Source organism: Diabrotica undecimpunctata, chromosome 4 (assembly GCF_040954645.1).
Source record: "Diabrotica undecimpunctata isolate CICGRU chromosome 4, icDiaUnde3, whole genome shotgun sequence".
Classification (NCBI taxonomy): domain Eukaryota; kingdom Metazoa; phylum Arthropoda; class Insecta; order Coleoptera; family Chrysomelidae; genus Diabrotica; species Diabrotica undecimpunctata.
This window is the reverse complement of record NC_092806.1, coordinates 75,315,906-75,337,541: the sequence shown is the minus strand read 5'-3', so window position 1 is coordinate 75,337,541 and position 21,636 is coordinate 75,315,906. Positions and strand designations below refer to the sequence as shown.

The following is a 21,636-nucleotide window of genomic DNA, read 5'->3' as shown; positions in this document are numbered from 1 at the left end:
TTCGCTTATGGACCAAAAAAGTCAGTCGAACGTATTTCAGAATTAAGAAATTAAACCTAAAACTTAAAGAAGATATAAGAAATAAAAGAAAATTAATAAAAATTGTAACTTAAAACCTTGTGTTTGATTTGTTTTCCGATTTTAGTGCAGATAATTAATGATCAATTATTTTCTTCCGTTTACGTTTAGACGAAGGCTTTTTCTCCTCCTCGACACTGGCGCCAAATAAGGCAATACAATCAAAAGCGAGCTCGTAAAATGTACGAAGGTTACCTTTCTAGGATTAAAAAGCGAAAAACACAAAAAAGTCACAAATTTATTTTACAGATTTATTTTTCTTTTCACTAAATTATTTGTTATTTTTTTCAATTAAAATAATAAAACATCTATATTTCAATAAATCTGAAATAGTTCAATAGAAACTCTATTAATCTATTCAAATCACTTTTTAATGATGATTAAAAATTAATTGTGTTTCGATTGTTAACGTTCTTACGGGGAATATTTAAAATCACTCTCAATGTGACGTAATATGCAAACTCGTCCCAATTTTGCGCTCGGGACTATCATACCTGTTATTCTTTGTACCATGAGTATAACCGCATAAGCACGACAGCGCTCCTAACTTCGGCTGGCCTCGGTTATAAACGCTTGTAGTCGAGAATCCCAATCCGCATTTGCTGTCCCGAGATGCAAGTCTGTCACGTAATTAGTCAGACTGGTAAGCTGTGAACTATTTTTTTTTTATAGTAATTTTAGTAATTCCTGTACTTCTTGAAAGTCCTAAGTGCAATATATTGTCAAAAAGGTATTAGATTTTTTTTTAATTAAAATAATTAAATATTTAACTTTCAAATTTTTAATTTATAATAAATAAACTATTGGTAAAGCAAACAAAAAACGGAAAGTTACGGATGAGCACAGGCATTTCCAACAAAAATGTGGAAATTTGAGTATTTTTTCACTTTCGTCAAAGATAAATCTGAACAACAGAAAGCAAAACATAAACAACAATTTAAAACTTAACAGGACAGCTCCGGATATATGGAGAAAACCTTGGAAAAACAACAGGATATTTTTAAAAATTAAGCTTTTTTATCAAATACGGCAGTAAAGACAAATTTTGTTGTCAGTCAGGTAGTGGCAAAAAAATGAAACCCTTTGTGGATGGAGATATAATAAAAGAAAGTTCTCCTTACATGGAGAACTGAAGACTTGTCCAAGAACATAGCAACAACGCTTCGTGAACACATTGCAAAATTCGAATAACGTTCTTTGGCACTTGATGAAGAGTTGCTATATTAGCGATACAGCACAACTGGCTATATTTTTACCTGTTTTTGACACCAATTTTAATATTACCGAAGAATTGTATTTACTGATTCCATTGCAAGAGACTACAAACAGCAAAGACCTGTACGATGAACTAAAGTATGTGTTAGAAAACTTTTTCAATTGTATTAGAAAAGATTATTGGTATATCGACAGACGGAGCACGAGCAATTATTTCAAGACATTAAGAAGATCACTGGAAGGGAAATATTAGTTAACCATTGTATAATTCACCAGGAAAATTTGTGAAAAAATAATGAATGTTATAAAGTCCCTCGCGTTAAATCACCATGGATTTAAAGAATTTCTGAAATTATTAAAAACTGAATATGGCGAGGTGGTTTTTAATATCGAAGTACGTTGGATTATTAGAGGTGGAATGTTGAAAAGAGTATACAACTTCAAAGGCGAAATACAATTGTTCTTGGATATGAAGGGATACGCCTTTCCTCATTTTGGTAATAAAGAATGGATCTGCGATTTTGGCTTTCTTATCGACATGACTCAGCATCTCAATGATCTGCAACTTCAAGGAAAATAACAGTTTATTCTTAATTTGTATGATAAAATTCAGGGCTTAGAGCGCAAACTAAAATTGTGGAAATAGCGTCCTTTGCAGAATAATGTGTCTCACGTTGCACATTTAGAAAAAGAAAACGTTATTAAAAAATTTTTAATAAAATCCTTTATAAAAAGGTATATAAAGTGGTGTATAAAGTCCTCGTAGACATACCGTCTCAGGACTTGCAACTTAATGTAGAGTCATATGTCGCCATGTTACCAATTAAACGGTAACTTTACCATCTTAATTTTAAACAAGACATAATGTAAACTAAATTTCATTTAGTAATTTTTAAAGGGTTTTTACCCCCATATTTAGTGGCTACATTCATGTATTAACCTGACACTGATGATGGAATACTTATTCCGAAAACGTTTTGTCTATTTAACATAGCCCGACTGGGTTTTTATATACCTTTTTATAAAGGAATTTATTAAAAAAATTTTAATATATGGTATACAGCCAACTACAGGAACTTAGTTTCCTTGTGGAAAACGTTATTACTTCTCAAAAATATGCAAAATATGTAGACATTTTAGGTAACGAATTTTAATTACAATTACAAATGTTCAGTTCCCGAAGACTTTCAAATGAAAATGATTGACATGCAGAATAATACCGATTTAAAAAATGTATGTTTCTCAGTAAAAATTTTTTATAAATCTTATGTGAGTCCTGAGACATTTCCGTTTTTAACGAAAAATACAAAGCAAATGATGTTTCTATTCGGAAGTGTATGTTTGCGAACAATTATTTTCAACCATGAATTAATCAAAAATTACCACCGATCAAGACTGAGTGATACACGGTTAGAAAGCTGCGTACGTGTAACTACCTCATCACCTCCGGCTGATATTAATCAGCATGTATGGAAAAAACAATGCCCAATTTCGTTTTTCTGTTCTTTTTTTGTTTGTTTTCATTTTGCGGTAAAATTCGTATATGCAATCTTTATTTTTTTTAATTTTATGTTTTTTGTTCTACTGTTTATTATAAATAAAGTTTTGGAAATTATTAATAAGTGTTACATTATATGCGGCCATTTAAAATTTAAATTGACCCGTTGATTAAAAAGGTTGCTCACCCCTGATCTAGAAGGTGAAATGCGTACGTAGAATCTATTTTTCTAGTATTGAAAGTTCTTTTGTGTTCTGCTATACGTTTGTTAAAGTTTCTACCCGTTTGATCGATGTAAGTTTTTGGGCAGATGCCACATGTAAGGTTGTATACACCACTGTGTAAGTGCTTTTTCTTCTGTCTCTTGTTCTTAATATATTTGTTTAAGTTGTTTGTTCTGAAAGCTGGCGTTATTCCCTTCTTTTTTATGTGCTTGGCTATTTTTGTTAATATCTTGCCTATATATGTAATCGAGCAGAAAGTACTGGGTTACTGACAGAAAGACTAATTTCAGGACTTTCTTATGCAGTTTTTGGTTTAAAATTTTGTGTATTGTCTGTTCGTTGTACCCATTGTTTACTGCTATTTAAAATACACTTATTTTTGCTTATTAATTAACCCAATTAAACACGCATTGCGCGTGTCTAAAAACTTTAACCTCCCTAGATATAATATATATATATATATATATATATATATATATATATATATATATACACAAAACTCAAATATTTGGGTGTGCAGCGGAAGATAGGACAAAGAAGTACTCTTTTTAGTTAACCAAGCTTTCGCAAATCTTTATTTGCATCATCAGGGTGCTACAATAAACAAAATTAGTACAAAATACAGAAAAGAATTATTTTGCATCTTACACTAATTGAGGTTAGTTGTCGTGATGTTTATTAAATGAAATGTGCAACTCATTTTGATCCCTACAAATGATGATCAAATGAGTTGCACATTTCATTTAATAAACATCACGACAACTAACCTCAATTAGTGTAAGATGCAAAATAATTCTTTTCTGTATTTTGTACTAATTTTGTTTATTGTAGCACCCTGATGATGCAAATAAAGATTTGCGAAAGCTTGGTTAACTAAAAAGAGTACTTCTTTGTCCTATCTTCCGCTGCACACCCAAATATTTGAGTTTTGTATTCTATTTGATCAGCGTTGATGACAAGCGTTTATCGCTTTTTCACTATATATATATATATATATATATATATATATATATATATATATATATATATATATATATATATATATATATATAATATCAGTGTGAGTTTTCAACTCTTTCCCTGTTTTATCATTGCTTATTGAGTTTGACAGTCGTTGCTACTGTATATATATATATATATATATATATATATATATATATATATATATATATATATATATATATATAGATAAATAATATATCGGCATAGCTCTCAACTAGGAAAAAAACAATGGTATATAAGATAGAAGTTAACCATAAATACGTATTTCTGACTAATTCGTCATCAGTACAGTGCAGCCAAGTTAGAATAGAAGAACATTAACTTGGGAAAAGGATAACTACAGGAGCAGTGCAACCAATTTGTGGCAAAAAATTAATAAAAGACCCTGATAGTTTCTAGGGCAACAACTAAAAATAACCACTGAGGAAGCTACAGCTACCTGAGGAATGGAATGTCAAACGTATAAACCGCTTAAAACAAGTAGTGAAAGGTTAATGCGACTGAAAAGTAAAATAGGTAAAAAATATATCGGCATAGCTCGCAACAAGGAAAAAACAATGGACTATTTGGTCGTCAAGTACGGTGCAGTTAAGTTAGAATAGGAGAACAACTTGGGAAAAGGATCACTAAAGGAGCAATGCAACCAATTTATGGTAAACAATTAATAGAAGGCCCTGATAGTTTCCAGGGCAGATTTTCACAAGAAGCACGCTATTGTGTGACCTTAAAATATCGCAAAAATCAGAAAAAATTAAATTGTGACACGAATTTACGGTTAACCAAGTTTTTGGACAACGTAGTAGGAGTAATAATTGGAACGAACATTTTATTGAAATATTTCGCTACAATCAGTTACTAGAAAGATTAAAAATAATTAAAATTAACACTACAGAAAGAAGAGACGAGACGGGAGGTAAAAATGCATTCAATAGGAGAAGTATTTTTGATATTACCTGCGATGTGTGAAACAATGTATTACTTTGACGTAGACAAAGATAGAAAAATATTTTCCACATAGGAGAAACAAAACAATCTGTGAGTCGTGGAAAAGACTTCTAAAGAGAAGAAGAACGGTCTTTAAGAAGGTGTATTAAGAAACGAGACAGAGGAAACTACGACAACTATCGAGGAATAAGATTGCTGAACTCTGCATATAAACTATATGCAAGAATAGTAACCCAATGAGTACAAACTATTGTAGAAGTAGAAGAACAATTTCAGAAAAGCCCGATTGCGCACAGATGGAGTACTTATTTTAAAACTGTTAATGGAGAAAAGAATAAAATTCAACTTAGAAACTCGTATCGCTTTTGTAGACTACACAAAAGCTTTAGACAAGGTAAATCGTGAAGTGCTATGGAACATACCAAAAGTGAAAGGATTTTCAATCCTTTCTCCTTAATTCTTAATTCTTTTCAAGTTGTATATCGATGACTTAATTAGAAAATTGAAAAACTGCTCTCCCTGTGGCGTTAACCTCGGGCACAATAAATCTTTAATTAAGTACAATCTTCTATGCCGATGACCAAGCTATAGTAGTAACGACTGAACATAACCTGCACTATATAAACTAGACATAGTAAGCAAACAATATAGGTGCCAAATATCTATACATACAACTAAAATATTAGCATTTCAGGGAAACGAGAACATTATACAAGATATGCATTGATAATTTCTCTCAAACAAGTATCGAATTTTAGTTATCTGAATTAAGATTTATCTTTTGATTATGATTATGAACAACTTTACAAAGAATGTACGGAGCTATAAGAAGATCTAAAGGAAACACATGAGAAGAGATAAAATGATGAAATTTTATAAAACAACGACAATTACAACAATTCAATATGGCAGCGAAACGTTAGCCCTAACAAAAAAAAAGATGAACGTAAAATCCAGGCTGCAGAGTTGAGATTTTTGGGAAGTGTTAGAGGTTATACGAGGTCATATAGCGAATAACAAATGAACAGATTAGACAAGAATTGAATATATTCACCCTTAATAACAGAATTCCAGAATATCGGAATAACTGGAAATACCATCTGAACAGAATTAATAAGGACCGGTTTTAAAATCTGGTGTATAACTACAAATAAAAAGTTAAAAGAAATGTTGGAAGATCCAGGAAGAGATGGAAAGAAGTAACTGAACAATCCAGAGAGGCTAACCCCTGCGGCTGATGATAGTCGCAGCAAAGATCACTGTTTGTTTACAATAAATAATTTTACTGCGAAACTGATAAACGAAGTAAGCATCAATATAGCTGTATAAACAATGTCATCTATTTTTTTAATGGAACACCCCAGCAGTATAAGAACAAGTAATGTTTATTTTTTATAATTCTTTAATAGCGTAATATTTTTAAATAATTGTGACACTCTAACATATTAAGATAGGACGTCTGAGGTAGATATGACATGTAATGCAGATGGAACAAAATGGAACATCGATAAACACATGAGGAATATGAGAATACGGGCTTGGCGGAGAAGGCGATGGATAGAGACGACTTGAGAAAAATTCTTGAGGAGGCTAGGACCCAGTCAGGGTTGTAAAGCTAGAATGGTGATGATGTGATACTCTAACTAATTTTTTTATTATTCTTTCTGTAGGCATCATTTGGTAAATATTATCTGTTATGACGAAGACTTATAATTCCTATACGTATTTTGCAACCAGTTACGAGAAATCCCATTATAATACTATAATAAGACTACTGGTGGATGGTGGAACTGTAATATGACCAATTATGCGGCACTGCATAACGTCACCTCTAGAAGTACAAATTACAAATCCTTATGAGGTGTACGAGTGTGTAACCAATAATGATGGTATAACTATAAAGTAATCAGATGGTTAACAAACAAAATTATAATTACCAGAATGATTTGCAATCCCCGATAGGAGCTGAACTAGAAGAAAAAGAATTAAATTATTAAAAGTGTTAATTATATAGCACGCCGTAATATGGTAAATTGTTCAAATGCAGTGTCCCTTATCATATGCTCTTCTGCAAGTTGTAGTACAACTCCTGTTCTTCCATGTAAAATAATTTATTTTGTATTACAGCCTCCCGGGATTCAATATTTTTTCATAAATTATTTATATGCATTTTTTCATTATTTTTCATTCATACCTAGTTGTATTAGGAACTTGGTTAGAAAATATTCTATACCCGCACCATGTTCAACGACTTCTTTAAATATTTTAGGAACATATACTCTTGCTGCTTGTTGTATATAAAATAGCAATAATTTGTTTAACTTGATCCCATATGATATTGTCCAATAACTCTGATTATGGTATTTGCAGCTTCCTGAAAACAACGCACTTACCAATTTAGCTCAAGGTTTCATAGATGCTTGGAAAATGTATGCTAATCCAAATGCAGCTGTATTATTTCTTGTCATGGATATAACTCACAATATAACTGATCAAAGATTAGTTGAATTTGAAATAAAGCGACTAAGTCCACAAACAAAAGTAGTTAGAAGGACGTTTGGTGATATAAGTACAAAAGGATGTCTGAGTGATACAAAAGAATTAATTGTGTAAGTAAACTTATATATATATATATATATATATATATATATATATATATATATATATATATTATAAATATACTAGCTGACCTGGCGAAATTTGTACCGCCTTAGAATTAAATAATGTATCAAATTTCAGTAACTAAAAATTAACAGAAAACCAAAAAATACTCAAAAATATTATGTAAAAAAGTTAAATCAATTTAATGCTTTCTGCTAAACAATATTTTTGTTTTTTTTTGCGGTTATTAAATATAAAATGATGACATTATTCATTAGCCTTTTCGCAGTTAGTCTCATTCCATTGCACAGTCGAGGTTGATATCGTTACGCAGCATAATAACAACGAATTCTATTGTAAATTGTGAGGTGGGAGTCCAGGCAATTCCAATAAATTCAAAAACCTGTAGATTTCAACGAAAAGATCTTTCCTGGAAGAAAATTCTGAATGGTCGCATTAAAATCATCGGCATCTGTATTTTTTGCCGCCAATATTCCTCGTTCACTCCATGTCCGGAAAACACGCTGAATAAGCTTCTTTTTCGAGTCTGTGAAGTAACAGTAAATCTGTAGATTATGTGATTGATCCGGTGGAGTTGTCAATAGCGACTTTACTATTTCCAATGTACAGTAACTACTTCGAAAACACAATTGCACTAACTTTGATCTTATTGCGAAAACACTCGCATGTTAGTTGTGAATTGGATAATTTGTGTATTGTTGTCACGAATATCTTCAAAGTTTTTTCCCTCCATTGACCTCTTGTGTGCCATCGTACATTCGTTTCAAACGATTAATTTGCATACCCGTAAAGTATTGCCATTGCGCTATTTTTGACGATATTACAAGCTGGTGTTTCATTGAGTTGAATGTTTAATAGTAATTTCATAACCTAGCAATAAACTAGCATGTGCAGTTCGTCCCCCTTCTAATAAAGTTGCAGCTATTCCAGATGAAGCCACCATAGGGCTACTTGATTTTGCGGTTTTTTTGTCGCCGTTTTTTGAAGTTTGTTCATTCGTAAATTCCATATTACTAAATTATTTACGCATAGAAGTTCTCAGCACTACACAACAAATAGCTCTCTCAAACTAATTTGTAAATAAATTAGTATTAAAAACAGTAGTTCCCAACGAATTCGTTTGCTACGTTCTATCCACTGTTCACACTGAATAGCGATTTCTTTTAATGATTCGCTGATTTATTTACCTACATCGGTTGGAACATGTCTGAACGTGAACGACTTCATTCGGTCGTGTTTGATTCGCTGTTTAAATACAATAATTTTAACGAACAAATTCGTTCGTTTGCTTTGATTTAAATGCACCTTTAATGCTGCGGATTATCCGTGCTGTAATTTGCCATTACTCAAATTGCATTTTTGAGGTTTTATCCAAATACCACCGCAAATCACTCGACAGAAACTACACACTGCGGCGCCGTGAGGGAGACGCGTAATGGAATATTGATGGCAACAGTGCTCGGAGAATGCCTGGAAATCATTTGCTTGTCATTTGCCGCTGCATGTTATTCCGAATGTGTGAGCTTTAGTTGCGCGCTAGAGAGACGCTACTCTGCTATGTTCTTAACACGTGTTTCTAAAATCGCAATAACCAATGTTATACGGAAAGATTTGACAAACGATTGCACAAAAACTATGGATTTTAAACAGAAGTGAAAAGAATGAACGTGTCGCATCATTGTCACGAATCTATTAAGTTGTCAAGCCATATCAATAAATACAAAGTCAATCTACAAAATTTTGTATCTCAGTCTGACTCTTTTAAAAATACGAAAATCATTTCAAAAATCGAATTTTTGATTAACTCGATGAAGCACTTTTCAACCAAGTGGTTTCTGTAGAAAAAATCGGAGGGCGTAACAATGTCTGGGCCAATGTGTACTAAGCAAGCGGATTTTCACGAACACACATGCAAATGAAAGAACATTTCAAACTGATTCATCCGAAAATGAGAGTCTAGACGAAAAAAATGATAGTATCAATCAAAAAAAGTTACTAATCAAGAAGCTGAGGAAGCTGCCAATATTCTACCAAGCTATTTTGAGCACCGATTACCTTTGGACATTGTTGATATTTTGACGTATGCGGAATACGTTATAAGATTAAAAAAACCGAAGACTTTTATCACATGCCAAAGTGACTGACTTTTTTTCAAAAGCACAGCTACCTAAAAATACTTTTTTTTATTTCGTGTCTTTTTATGTAACTTAAAATTGAGTTTAAACTTACGAGATTTATTTTTTCTTTTATCTTTTTATGATAGGGACATATTTGTATGTGTGTACATATGTATCATATATAAAAAATATATGTTCGGATTATCCGTGCCACGTCTGATCCCATGGAGCACGGATAATGGGAGTTCTACTGTATACCCATTTTCAAAATATAATTGCTGGTCCACTTCTCTAAAATCTGGTCATCTGATTCTTTTGGTCCTGGAAGTGATTGTCGCTGACTTACAGTCCTTAGTAGTCTCCATACTACAAAGATTTCTTTCCATTCTACTGTATGAAACTAGTTCGATGGAGGCTCAGAGCCTCACCTAAGTTCTTTATTTTGTTTACCAAGATCCGTAAACCGTCAGATGAATACTATAGATATCTGAAAGGTACAACGGCACACATTTGGATTTGCTGAGTTGGCGTGCTTCATAAAGAGCAGCACATGGAGTTTCATAGATAAGTTGTATTAAGACATCTCTTATGTGTCATTCTCGGGCACGTTTTTGTCCATGTAGTTCTTGAGGATCACTGCTATCATGATCCTCATTAAAGCAATTTTGTAACTTCCACCTCCACAATCTTTTGGGGTAGGTGAAGATACCGGTATGCGATATAATTATCTCATTAGGAGTACTTCTAGTTGATACAATCTGTTTAGCCGCCTATGCACCAGTTTTTTTCTAGAGAAGTAGTTGGAAGTTTTCGTGGTACGACTACCCTGCTAGCGTCAACAGCCTGATTCCTCATTATCATGATCAATCTTCTTTGAATTTCAGGTAAGCATTGCCTAGATACCTTAAGTGTTTCGGTATTTTCTGTAACTAGAATCGTCCAATTATGTTTAGCAAGTATTTTTGCTATTTTCGTTCGTTTTTCTAAGATTTCCTCTTTTTTTTTCTTATTAATTTGATCCATTCTGATCTTACGAGTATGGGAAAATGTAGGTATGTACCTACCGTACTTCCAATATAAGTATAAAGTGTAATATGAAACAAGGTACGGACTTCAGATGTCTGCAGTGGACAGTTTGTGACAGTTCTTTTTAGACACATAACTGTCTGACTGGTTTGGTTATAGTACAATATGCCTTTACATTGAGTGTTGTTGTTCTCATAGTATCTGGCAGCAGTCTTCTTCTTCTTTCAGTACCCTGTCCGATTATCGAACGTTGGCGATCATATTAGCAATAACTTTGTTTACGGCGGCTCTAAATAAATTAGCGGTGGTCTCTTGATACCATTCTCGGAGATTTCGGAGCCAGGATGTTCTTCGTCGGCCTGGGCCTCTCCTTCCGGCGATCTTACGCTGTATTATGAGGTGTAGAAGGTTATACCTCTCTGGGTGTCTCATTACATGACCGAAATATTGTAACTTTCGAATTTTGATCGCTTTTGTTATTTCTGTGCTCTTTTTCATTCGATATAAAACTATTTCATTTCTTATTCGATCAACCCAACTTATCCGCAATACTCGTCGATAAATCCACATCTCAAAGACCTCTAATTTTTTCATTAATGTCTCTGTAAGGGTCCAGCTCTCCATACCATACAGCAATGTGGAGAATATGTAGCAGCGTATTAATCTGATTTTAAGGTTTAACGTAATATCTCTATTAGTCAGAATTTTCTTTAATTTATAGAAGGCGGCTGTGTCTTTTTCAATGCGTATTCTTATTTCTTTATTTATATCCCAGTTATCGTTAACGTTTGCACCCAAGTAGGTAATATTGTGGACTCTTTCTACCTCTATTCCATACGCTCTGATGTTCGTTGGTTGTAACTCCGTTTTGCTGACAACCATAAGTTTTGTCTTAGAAGTATTAAGTTTTAGCCCATATTCATCACATGCTACGGTTACCATGTTTATAAGTGGTTGCAGGTCTTCTTCATTGGAGTCAAATACCGTGTCGTCTACATATCTGAGATTGTTGACATTAATTCCGTTGATGCCTGCATCTTCAACTAAGGCTTCTTTGAAAATAAATTCGGAGTAGATATTAACACATTGACGGACACCAGCTAACGTTTTTTCGACCAAACCAACGCACTTGATTATCTATTATACTATGGAATATTTTAAACTCAAATTTTTAGATATAACTAAACTGCTTAAAATTAAGTGACTTACTAAAAAAAACTATGACGGTAGGGGCCGTCACCGTTCCATCCGGCAAATATATTATGTCTAATGGGACACAACGGCTGCAACCGTTCAAGGTAATTTTACGTCAAATTGGTTTATTAGGTATTTAGAACATTACAGAAAGTCATTTTTGAACAAAACAAATTAGTTTTTTTTCTATATGCCATCATTCAAAGCATGGTCCAGGGCAAAGAGCTGGAGTATCCTGGTTTGTCTTACATCTCCAATGAGTTTCTGTCCTCTTCTTGTCTCTGGAACACCGTTTACAGCGTAGGTAATAGAACTTTCTCTGATGGTTATCTGGTCTTGGTATTAGTTCTTGGAAGTGTTGAGATACTGTACCAGTAGCACAATGAGGTTCTGAATTGTCACTACGTTCATGAATTGGCTTGAAATTGGCACAGAAACGACCATCCTTGAAATTGTTATCGAGACCTAATGGCGATCTAATAAGAGCTTCTCTGTATTCTATGTATCTTATCTTTTTTTCTGTAATTTTTTTGTACAAAAAATAGGAGTTCCAAACTGTTATATCCAACAAATGAAAAATAACTTTTTTGTACCAGAAAATGGTTTTTCTCGGACAGGAATAATATGATATCATTTGATCTGACCGATCAATTCCAGACATAAATTTATTGTATTCAGATACTTCAATTGGCTTTATACGTATCTGACCATGATGATTTCTAGCCTCTGCTAAAGTAGGATGATGAGCAGTTGTTACGCAAAAAACATCTCTCTTGTCCTTCCACTTTGAGACGTAAACCTTTCCTTGACGTTTCCAGATATGCTGTCCTTTACGAAGACGTTTAGTCACAACTACTTTCGGGTTTCCTCGTCTGTTTGAGCGTAGAGTACCTGTTACGTGTGTTTGATTCTGCAACAATCTATTGGCAACTGTTATGCTATTGTAATAGTTATCCATAAAGAGATGATATCCCTTATTTAGATTGGGCTGCATCAGTGTCATAACCAGATGTTCTAGTTTCGTCATATTATTATCTGGCCCCTCTTCCCCCTGACCCTTATAAATGTCCACATTCAACACGTATCCATCGTGAGAACAAAGTTCGTAAAACTTAATCCCGTATTTCGATTTTTTATTTTTCATATAAGTTCTAAATGATAGCCGACCACGAAATAATAGTAACGACTCATCCAAAGACAGCTGTGCACCTGGTGTATAAGAGTCTTGAAAATTTCTGAGACACATATTTAGTAGGCTTTTAATCTTGTAAAGTCGACCATTCGGGTTAAGAATATCGTCACCACTGTGCACGGAAAAACACCGTAAAATTTGTTCGAATCGTCTACCTCTCATTATGTACGAGAATATTGGATGGTAGTTTAATGGATCGAAACTAAACAGTTTTTTAATATTTTGGACTTTAATTTGCCCTTGTAGCAAACACAAACCAAGAAATTTTTTCATTTCCTCTTTGGAAGTCTCTTTAAAAGTAATACTACGTGAATGTCTGGTTTTGGGGCGTGATTGTCTAGTTAAGGATTTCCCATAATGATTTGTAGATTTTACCAATAAATCTATTATACCATCATTCCACAGTTGAGTAAAAATGTCACAAGGTGACGAGTTCAAATCTCCAAATAACTTGATTCCCATTTGTGAATAATCAAATAAGAAGTCATCTATACTCACAGTATCACTATTCCATCCATTTTCATTAGTATCCTCATTATCACTTCCTTCGACTGGGTCTGCGTTTGCACGAATATTATCGTCAGCATCTGATTCGGGACTCACTTCTGCAGAAACATGATCTTCTTCATTAAGAGTTTCTAGAACCTGAAAGTCAATGTTCTAAAATAACAACAAAAATAAAAAAAACTTGAACTTACCTCTGACTCTATGTTACTGTCATCAGAATCAACATCGTCATTTTCAGGATGATAGGAGTCTGATTTCCCATAAGATATATCACTATCAATATATTCATCGCTGTCTACTTCCTCATAATGTTTCAAAAGACGTTTTTCTTCTTTTGGATTTATTGCTTGTTTCAAAAATAAACACCCTGTATATTTTTTTATTCTTTTACGCACAAAAATAACTAAATCAAAACCATAAGCCACTGAATATTATTCAAAATAACAATTTCTACAATGTCCGAGTCAACAATAACAATGCATGTGGCATTCCGGTACAACTGCCTTCCCCTCCATACACCCACGTCTTCTAATTGGCAGTAGGTACCTAAACTGCTGGCAACCAACATTGCACACACGTTTCGTGGGACACCGACATGTATTTTTAATGGTATAATAGTATAAAATGTGCCAGCCTCAACCGGTCTGTCCTACAAAGCGAATTATAATTGGACGGCTGTAGCAGGTGCGTCACAGTATACATGACGGCTATAGCAGGTCTGTCCGTCAATGTGTTAAAAAGTAGAGGCGATAGAATACATCCTTTCCTCACTCCACGTCGTATTTCCACTGCTTCCGTCGTGTTGTGTCCAGCTATACTGATTGTTCTATATCCCTACATCTTTGAACCATGACCTGCAAACTGAAGAGTGCTTCTCTGGTTCCGAGGTTGTTTCTGAAACCAAATTGTGTTTCACTTAGTTGTACTTCTATTTGGTTGTAAATTCTCGAGTGCAGTATTCTTAGAAAAATTTTCAGTACATGACTCATCAGACTGATAGTGCGATGATCGCCACACTGTTTGGCATTTATTTTTTTCGGTATCATTACAAATGTTGACAGTAGCCAGTCTGTTGGTATATGTCCTGTTTGGTATATTTTATTAAAGAGGCTTAGAAGATAATGTTTGCCCTTATCGTCGAGCAGTTTGATTATTTCGCTTGGAATTTCATCTGGACCGGTTGCTTTCCTATTCTTTGATAGCTTTATAGCACTTTACATTTCATCAAGTGTTATGTTTGGACCAGTCGATATGTTTTTGATTTGAATTTCTGTTCTATCGTCATCAAACAGCTCCTTAATATATTCTTTCCGTCTCTCTAATATGTCTTGTTCATTGACTATAATATTTCCTTGTTAATCAAGTAAACTACTTGCAGTTGATGTATATGTTCCAGTTATTTCTTTCACCTTTTTGTACATATTAAACGTGTCATTCTTTTTCTGCAGTTCATCTATTTCAAGAGATTTGTTGCTGTACCATTTTTCCTTTGCATTCCGGATTTTCCTTCTGATTTCTTTATGAATTTTATTGTATTCTTCAGTGTTTTTATTTTTCTGTTTTCGCCTGCTTTCCATTAGTCCCAATATTTCATCAGTCATCCATTATTGTTTGCGATTATTAATAGTTTTATACTTTTTAGTTGTTTCTTGCATAATGCTTTTGACATGATTCCAGTGGTCTTCGACCTTATGTGTATCTTTCGATTTTTCGAACTTCTTTTTTATCTCTTGCGTAATTTCATGACCATTATTTTGAATACAATCAGTGTTTATTCAGTTAGTCGGTTGTTGTCGTTTTACTATTTTAAGTTTGAGTTTTATGTCACTGATTAATAAGTTATGATCTGAGGGGATATCGGCTCCAGGTAGGGTTTTAGTTATTTTGGTTGAATTTCGGTACCTCTCGTTAATTGTTATATAATAGATCTGATTTCTTATGATCTTTTCTTTATTATCTGCTGGTGACTTCCAAGTATATAAACGACGCTTGGATAGTTTGAAGAATGTATTTGTCACACAAAGATTGTTCTCTACGCAGAATTCTACAAAACGGTCTCCTCTGTCATTACGTTGTCCAAGTCCAAAATTCCCTATAATGTTTCCTTGTCTACCTTTTCCTACTTTGACATTGAAGTCCCCCATTATTATAGTAATGTCTTTGTTTTTTAGCTGACTCATTATTTTCTTTATACCATCATAAAAATTCTCTGTCATCTTCACTACTGCTCGCTGTGGGCGCATAAACGTGGACCAGATTTATATCTACTGGTTTTGAGTTTAATTGCATCACGATGACTTGGTCCGAAATGTAACTTACAGATTTAATACAGGAAGAGATTTCTTTATATACAATGAATGCGACGCCATTCCGGTGGTTAGTGCCTTCTTCTCCGGAATAGAATACATCGTGGTCGTCTATGTTACATTTACCAGTCCCTGGTCACCGCATTTCGCTTATCCCAAGAACTGGTATATTGAGCCTTATCATCTCACGTATGGTGTTTTGTATCTTACCAGGCTCGTAGAGACTTCTCGCATTCCATGTGCCTATTCTGATACCTGATTTTATTCTTATTTATTTTCCTTTATCACAAGGATTTCGCTGGATAACGGCCTGGGAAGCCCTGTGTGCTTCTCCTGCCGGATCTTGGTGTCCGATGATCTTGATAAGTATACCTTTTCTTATCATATGATAGTGCCATTATGATTGAACTAGGCAGCAGTCTACTTGGTTCAAATCCCATCACCATATGGAACAACACGATATGGCAAATTGGTAGTGTAGAATAAAATAGAAACCCACATTTTCTTTTTAAACTGTACTTTTCGGATTGGAATAAGAAGTCTGTATAGAAAGAATAAAATCCATTCATGTTTTGGATTTCATATAGAAGACCTTTATAAAGGTATAAACCGAAATAAAAACGAGAATTAACTATGACTCCAATGTAGGAAGATGGCGATACACACTACCACTATGATTTTGAGACTCTTCACGATATGCGTCAAATGTGACTAGACTACAATTTCATTGAATTTGCAGCGTATAAAAATTCTTTTGTAGATAACAATAAATCTCAACGAATTTCCTTAAATCTATAATTTTTTTTACTTTTGTAGAGATAATACTGTTATAGCTGTGGTATACTTTAGAGAAGGTTACGCTCCTAACCATTACCCAACAGAAAGTGAGTGGGATGCTAGACTAATGATCGAACGGTAAGTAATGTTATATTATTAGAATATTTTTATAATTTAATAATGCTTTGGCTTATTAAATGATTAAACATCTTCAAGAGGACATGAGGTGACTTGCTCAGAGAAAAAAGATTTTGCGTTTTAAATTTAATCGATTTGTAGTTTGTGTTCTTTTTTATTTAGAAATTGAGTATCATCACATTTCTGTTTATGTTTAAAGGCATCTAAAGACATTCATTTAGATGCCTTCAAAGATGCCTTTAGATATGGATCGTCTATATGTGACTTCCTTCAGATATACCTGCCAGTACTAGAAAGACACTTTATAAGGATACGGCACAGGGAGCAAGCTTACAACGACCGGTTAGCACCTTTATCAAATATACATAGTAAACGCTAGAGCTCTTATTACATAACCACTTCGCAGTATCAACATTATCGATGAGCAGACTCGTGCTGAAAACCTAACATGACCTAAACGTCCTAGGAAAGAAGATTGGAAATTATCTGCAATAAACATCAAACCGGAGAATAAGTGGATCATAAACCACCTTGCGAGAAATTGAAAATGAAATATTTCCTGTTCTACTAAAAAAATTGGACATCTTAGTGCCCATCCTTACAAAGATGTTTAGATCTAGTATAGAACTAGGTTATATACCAAAGAATTGGATAACTATAAGGATGGTGTACATACACAAAATAGGATAAGACAACGCCTTACCTAAATCCTACAGGCAGATCATTTCTGTTGAAGGCAATAGAAAAAATTCTTGATAGACATATTAAGGAAGAACCATTGAGAGATCATCCTCTCGATGTCAACCAGCGAGGAACATCATCAGAAACAGCACTGGGTGAAGTAGTTCAAAAAATCAGTCACTCCATTAAAATCATGGAAATATTGCATTTCTTTGACCCTTTCAGATATAGAAGGAGCATTTAATAATGCACTACCAAATTCTCTTTATCATGCAGCAGCATCAAAAAGAATATTCGCTACAGTGTGCAACTGGATCAAAGTCATGCTGAAAAATAGCCTAATTCTAACAGACCTGCAAGACGAGGAGATTTTGGCCAAAAAAGCTAAGGGGTACCCATAGAAGGGCCAGCTTTCTACCTTCCAGTGGTCGCTCCTGGTGGATGATTTGATCTGGCTCCTTGACGCACAGGAAGTGGAAGTACAGGCCTATGTGGATGATCTAGTAGTTAGGTTAAGAGAAAATATGGTAAAGTTCTATTGAGCACACTCAAAAGAACATTAAATATCCTTACTAGGTGGTGCGACAGGGAAAAACCCTCCGCCAATCTTATTAAAACAGTTGTAGTCAGCTTCACAAGGAGATGGAACCTAGATAACATCTGGATACCCGCTCTGTACGGAGAAACTGTTAAAGAGGCGAATAAGGTCAAATATCTAGAAGTAATACTAGATAAGCGGCTTACGTGGAACGCCTATCTGGAAATAATACCCAACAAATCAAAGCTTTCCTTTTTCCGTCGAAGGATATGTGTAAAAACATAAGGTATGAAACCCAAACAGATGTACTGGCTTGGCTATACAGGGATGAGTGCCTTAAGAACCGGCAAAATAACGCAAAAGATAGAAAACATAATACGTTGTGAAATAAAAAGAGATGAAAGTAGTAGAGGTGAGAAATTATCGATATAAACCTATAATTTACTTTACATTACATTAGAATTATCGAAAATTTCCCACCTTTAGACGTTAGCTTATGAGCTGGTTGACTTCAGTCATAGTAATACCTATCACGTAATGAATGTAAAAACAGTTTAAGTAGGAGTATTTTTTTATCCAAAATTAAAGTATTGATCAATAATAAACTATGATTTGAGACGTCGCATACACTCTTCTCAATACAGAATTATCATAGCTTGTTATTCTGTATTCGTCAACACAGAATTAATTATCAAATTACTACTAATGAAACTGTTTATTTACATTTGCTTTATTGCCTTCAATCAGTTTTAACTTTATTCGAAATTTATAAAATGTTAATGTTCGACGTCATACTTGTAATATTATGACTGAAGTCAACTAGCTCATAAGCTAACGTCTAAAGGTGGGAAACTATCGATAGTCCTAATATAATGTAATGTAAATTAGAGGTTTCTATCGATAATTTCCCACCTCTACTACTTTCATCTCTTTTTATTTCACAACGTATTATGTTTTCTATCTTTTGCGTTATTTTGCCGGTTCTTAAGGCACTCATCACTGTACATTGCCTATGATTACGTATGGTGCACTAGTATGGTGAGCTAAATGCCAACAAAGGACCACCAGAGAGAACTGAATAAGCTTCAACGACAAGTATGCTTAGTCATAACAGGAGCGGTGTCGACTACCCCAAACGCCCCCATGGAGGTCATACTTGAACTCCCTCCATTACATATAGGATGGATAGTGAAGGAGGCGAAGGTAGGAGCATACAGAGGGCGGATAAGACGCCAGGAAGCATTGCGAAAATATACCGATAAAATCTGGAGAGATAATTAAAAATAACCCAAAGTTGGCAAGGATACCAGATGCAATGCAACCTAAATATAATTTCGAAAAGTCGTTTACCGTCCTCTTTCCAGGGAATAACAAATAAGAATAGTAATCTCATAATGGCAGATCAATGCTGGTATACAGAGGACTCTGAAACCGATGAAAGAGCTGAAACTGGAGTATACGGAGGGAAACCAAGGCTAAGCCTTAGTGAAAGCCTAGGTAATTACTTCACTATCTTCCAAGCCGAAATTTATGCTATAGAGATGTGCCTGTAGGAACTGATAAAGAGGCATTGCAGGGACATGTCTATAAAAATTATGTCTGATAGCCAAGCGGCAATAAGGGCACTGGACTCAAATCAGATCGACTTTAAGTTAGTTTGGATCTGTCCTCAGTATCTGATTCTGATCGGAACGAAAATACAGACCTACTTGCCAGGGAATGGGCAAAAGGAACATTCATAGGCCCAGAACCTTTCGTTAGCATAGTAAGAACCACAGCCGAAAGAACAATACCGGACTGGTACGAACAAACGGGTCTCAAACATTCGAAGGCTTTTATACATAAACTTCGAAAACGAGATCCAAAGATTTACTGGATATGAATAGGAATGTATCATTGTTGACAATGTAGTACATTGTCGCTTTAAGGGGCACATCATCAAAATCGAACTGACAGAAAGTGCGAATTGCATTTTCTGTCTGGCTTAAATTTGAGCATTGAAATACATTTGAACATTATCAACTCGAGCACTACTACTTCGTAGAAGTGTCATATACCATAATAGACTTTGTTAAAAAAGTTCGGGTGAAAGGATAATTTTAATCTAGGGATGAGCAACAATAGATCTTTTAGGTCGAGTGGAAGGGTTGTTACGGTTAAGCGCCCACTTTTATTTAACGTAACCTAACCTAACTTTCCTTCTAGAAAATCTGTACTGTCGCAATCTTATTTTTCTTTCTTTAACTTTATTGTTTATGAAGACTTTCAAATGTGAACTGTATCGTGATCATTAGTTTAGTACTGATATTGGTAGTTGTAGCATATGATTGTATTAAGACTGTTGCAGATCGATGGCCATAAAATGCCCGGATGTAAAATATCATTTAATCGGTCAAAAGAAACTTCAACAAGAGTTAACGAAACCAGGAGTCTTAGAATTATTTTTAACGGAGACGAAGAAAGTTCAAGCAGTAAGAGAAGTATTTGTTAACATACACGGTCTTGAATTTGATGAAGCTGGAGAAAGAACTGTTCAGTTAGCTTTAGAGCAATCTGAGAAGTAAGTATGAGTATTTATGTGCAACATTTTATTACTATTATGTATTTGTAAACCTTTTTTGTTAAAAAAGGCAACGAAGTCATTTTCCAAATATCTACTTATTAATGTAATTATTGTATAACATGTATCTATGCTGTTTAATTTAATTTTCACATAACTCTTTAACGAAATGTTCTTTAATCTGTAAAAAAAATCTAGAAATGTTGATTATTATTTGTAAATCTATACATACATATTTAGCAAAACTAAGTTTTTTTTAACACATACAATGTTACTGGCATCATAAGAATGTCATTAATATTATTTAGATAAACTGCGATTCCAAGTTTACTGGAAGCTACAGGACGATGTTAGGAATTCCTTTATTCCTATAATTAGGCGAGGCAATGAAGCAATAAATCTGCCAAATTTTTGTAGTTGAATCTCAATGAAACTTGTTGCATTCGATTTGGAAGAGTGTTGGGAAATTTTGTGAACAGAAATGATGCTGTGGATATATAAAAATGTGAAGAACAAGTGTCATGGACACAATTTGGATTCCGCGATACCTTAGGCACCCGAGAAGCTCTATTCGCTATACAAGTGCTTATCCAGAGGTGCAGAGATGTCAACTGTGATGTATATATTTGTTTTATCGACTACAAAAAGGCATTTGATAGAGTAAAACATGACAGGCTCATATCCATCTTGAAAGAAGCGGGCTTGGATGATAGAGACTTGCGAATTATATATAATTTATATTACAACCAAACTGCCAACATTAATGAAATTTCAAGGCAAAATCCGAGGAAAGCGAAATGTGGGAAGACGAAGAATATCCTGGCTTAAGAACTTAAGGGAATGGTTTAAATGCAGTAGTGCAGAACTTTTTAGAGCGGCAGTCAATAGAGTCCGCATAGCCATGATGATTTCCAACCTTCGATAGAAGATGGAACTTAAAGAAGAAAGAAGCCAACATTAAAGTGGATGATTAGTTGACAGAGACAATCTTAATAGATAGAGGAGTGAGACAAGGA

General features: G+C 34.2%; 1 protein-coding gene across 1 annotated transcript in view; it reads left to right on the top strand.

Annotated features, from left to right (window-relative positions):
* The window catches only part of LOC140439694 (glutathione synthetase-like), a 70,933-nt gene that overhangs the window by 30,236 nt on the left and 19,061 nt on the right, over positions 1-21,636 (top strand). The window contains exons 4-6 of the mRNA XM_072529779.1: positions 7,333-7,571; positions 16,743-16,841; positions 20,408-20,620. Coding sequence (XP_072385880.1) covers positions 7,333-7,571; positions 16,743-16,841; positions 20,408-20,620 — 551 coding nt within the window. The remainder of the gene's footprint in view (positions 1-7,332; positions 7,572-16,742; positions 16,842-20,407; positions 20,621-21,636) is intronic.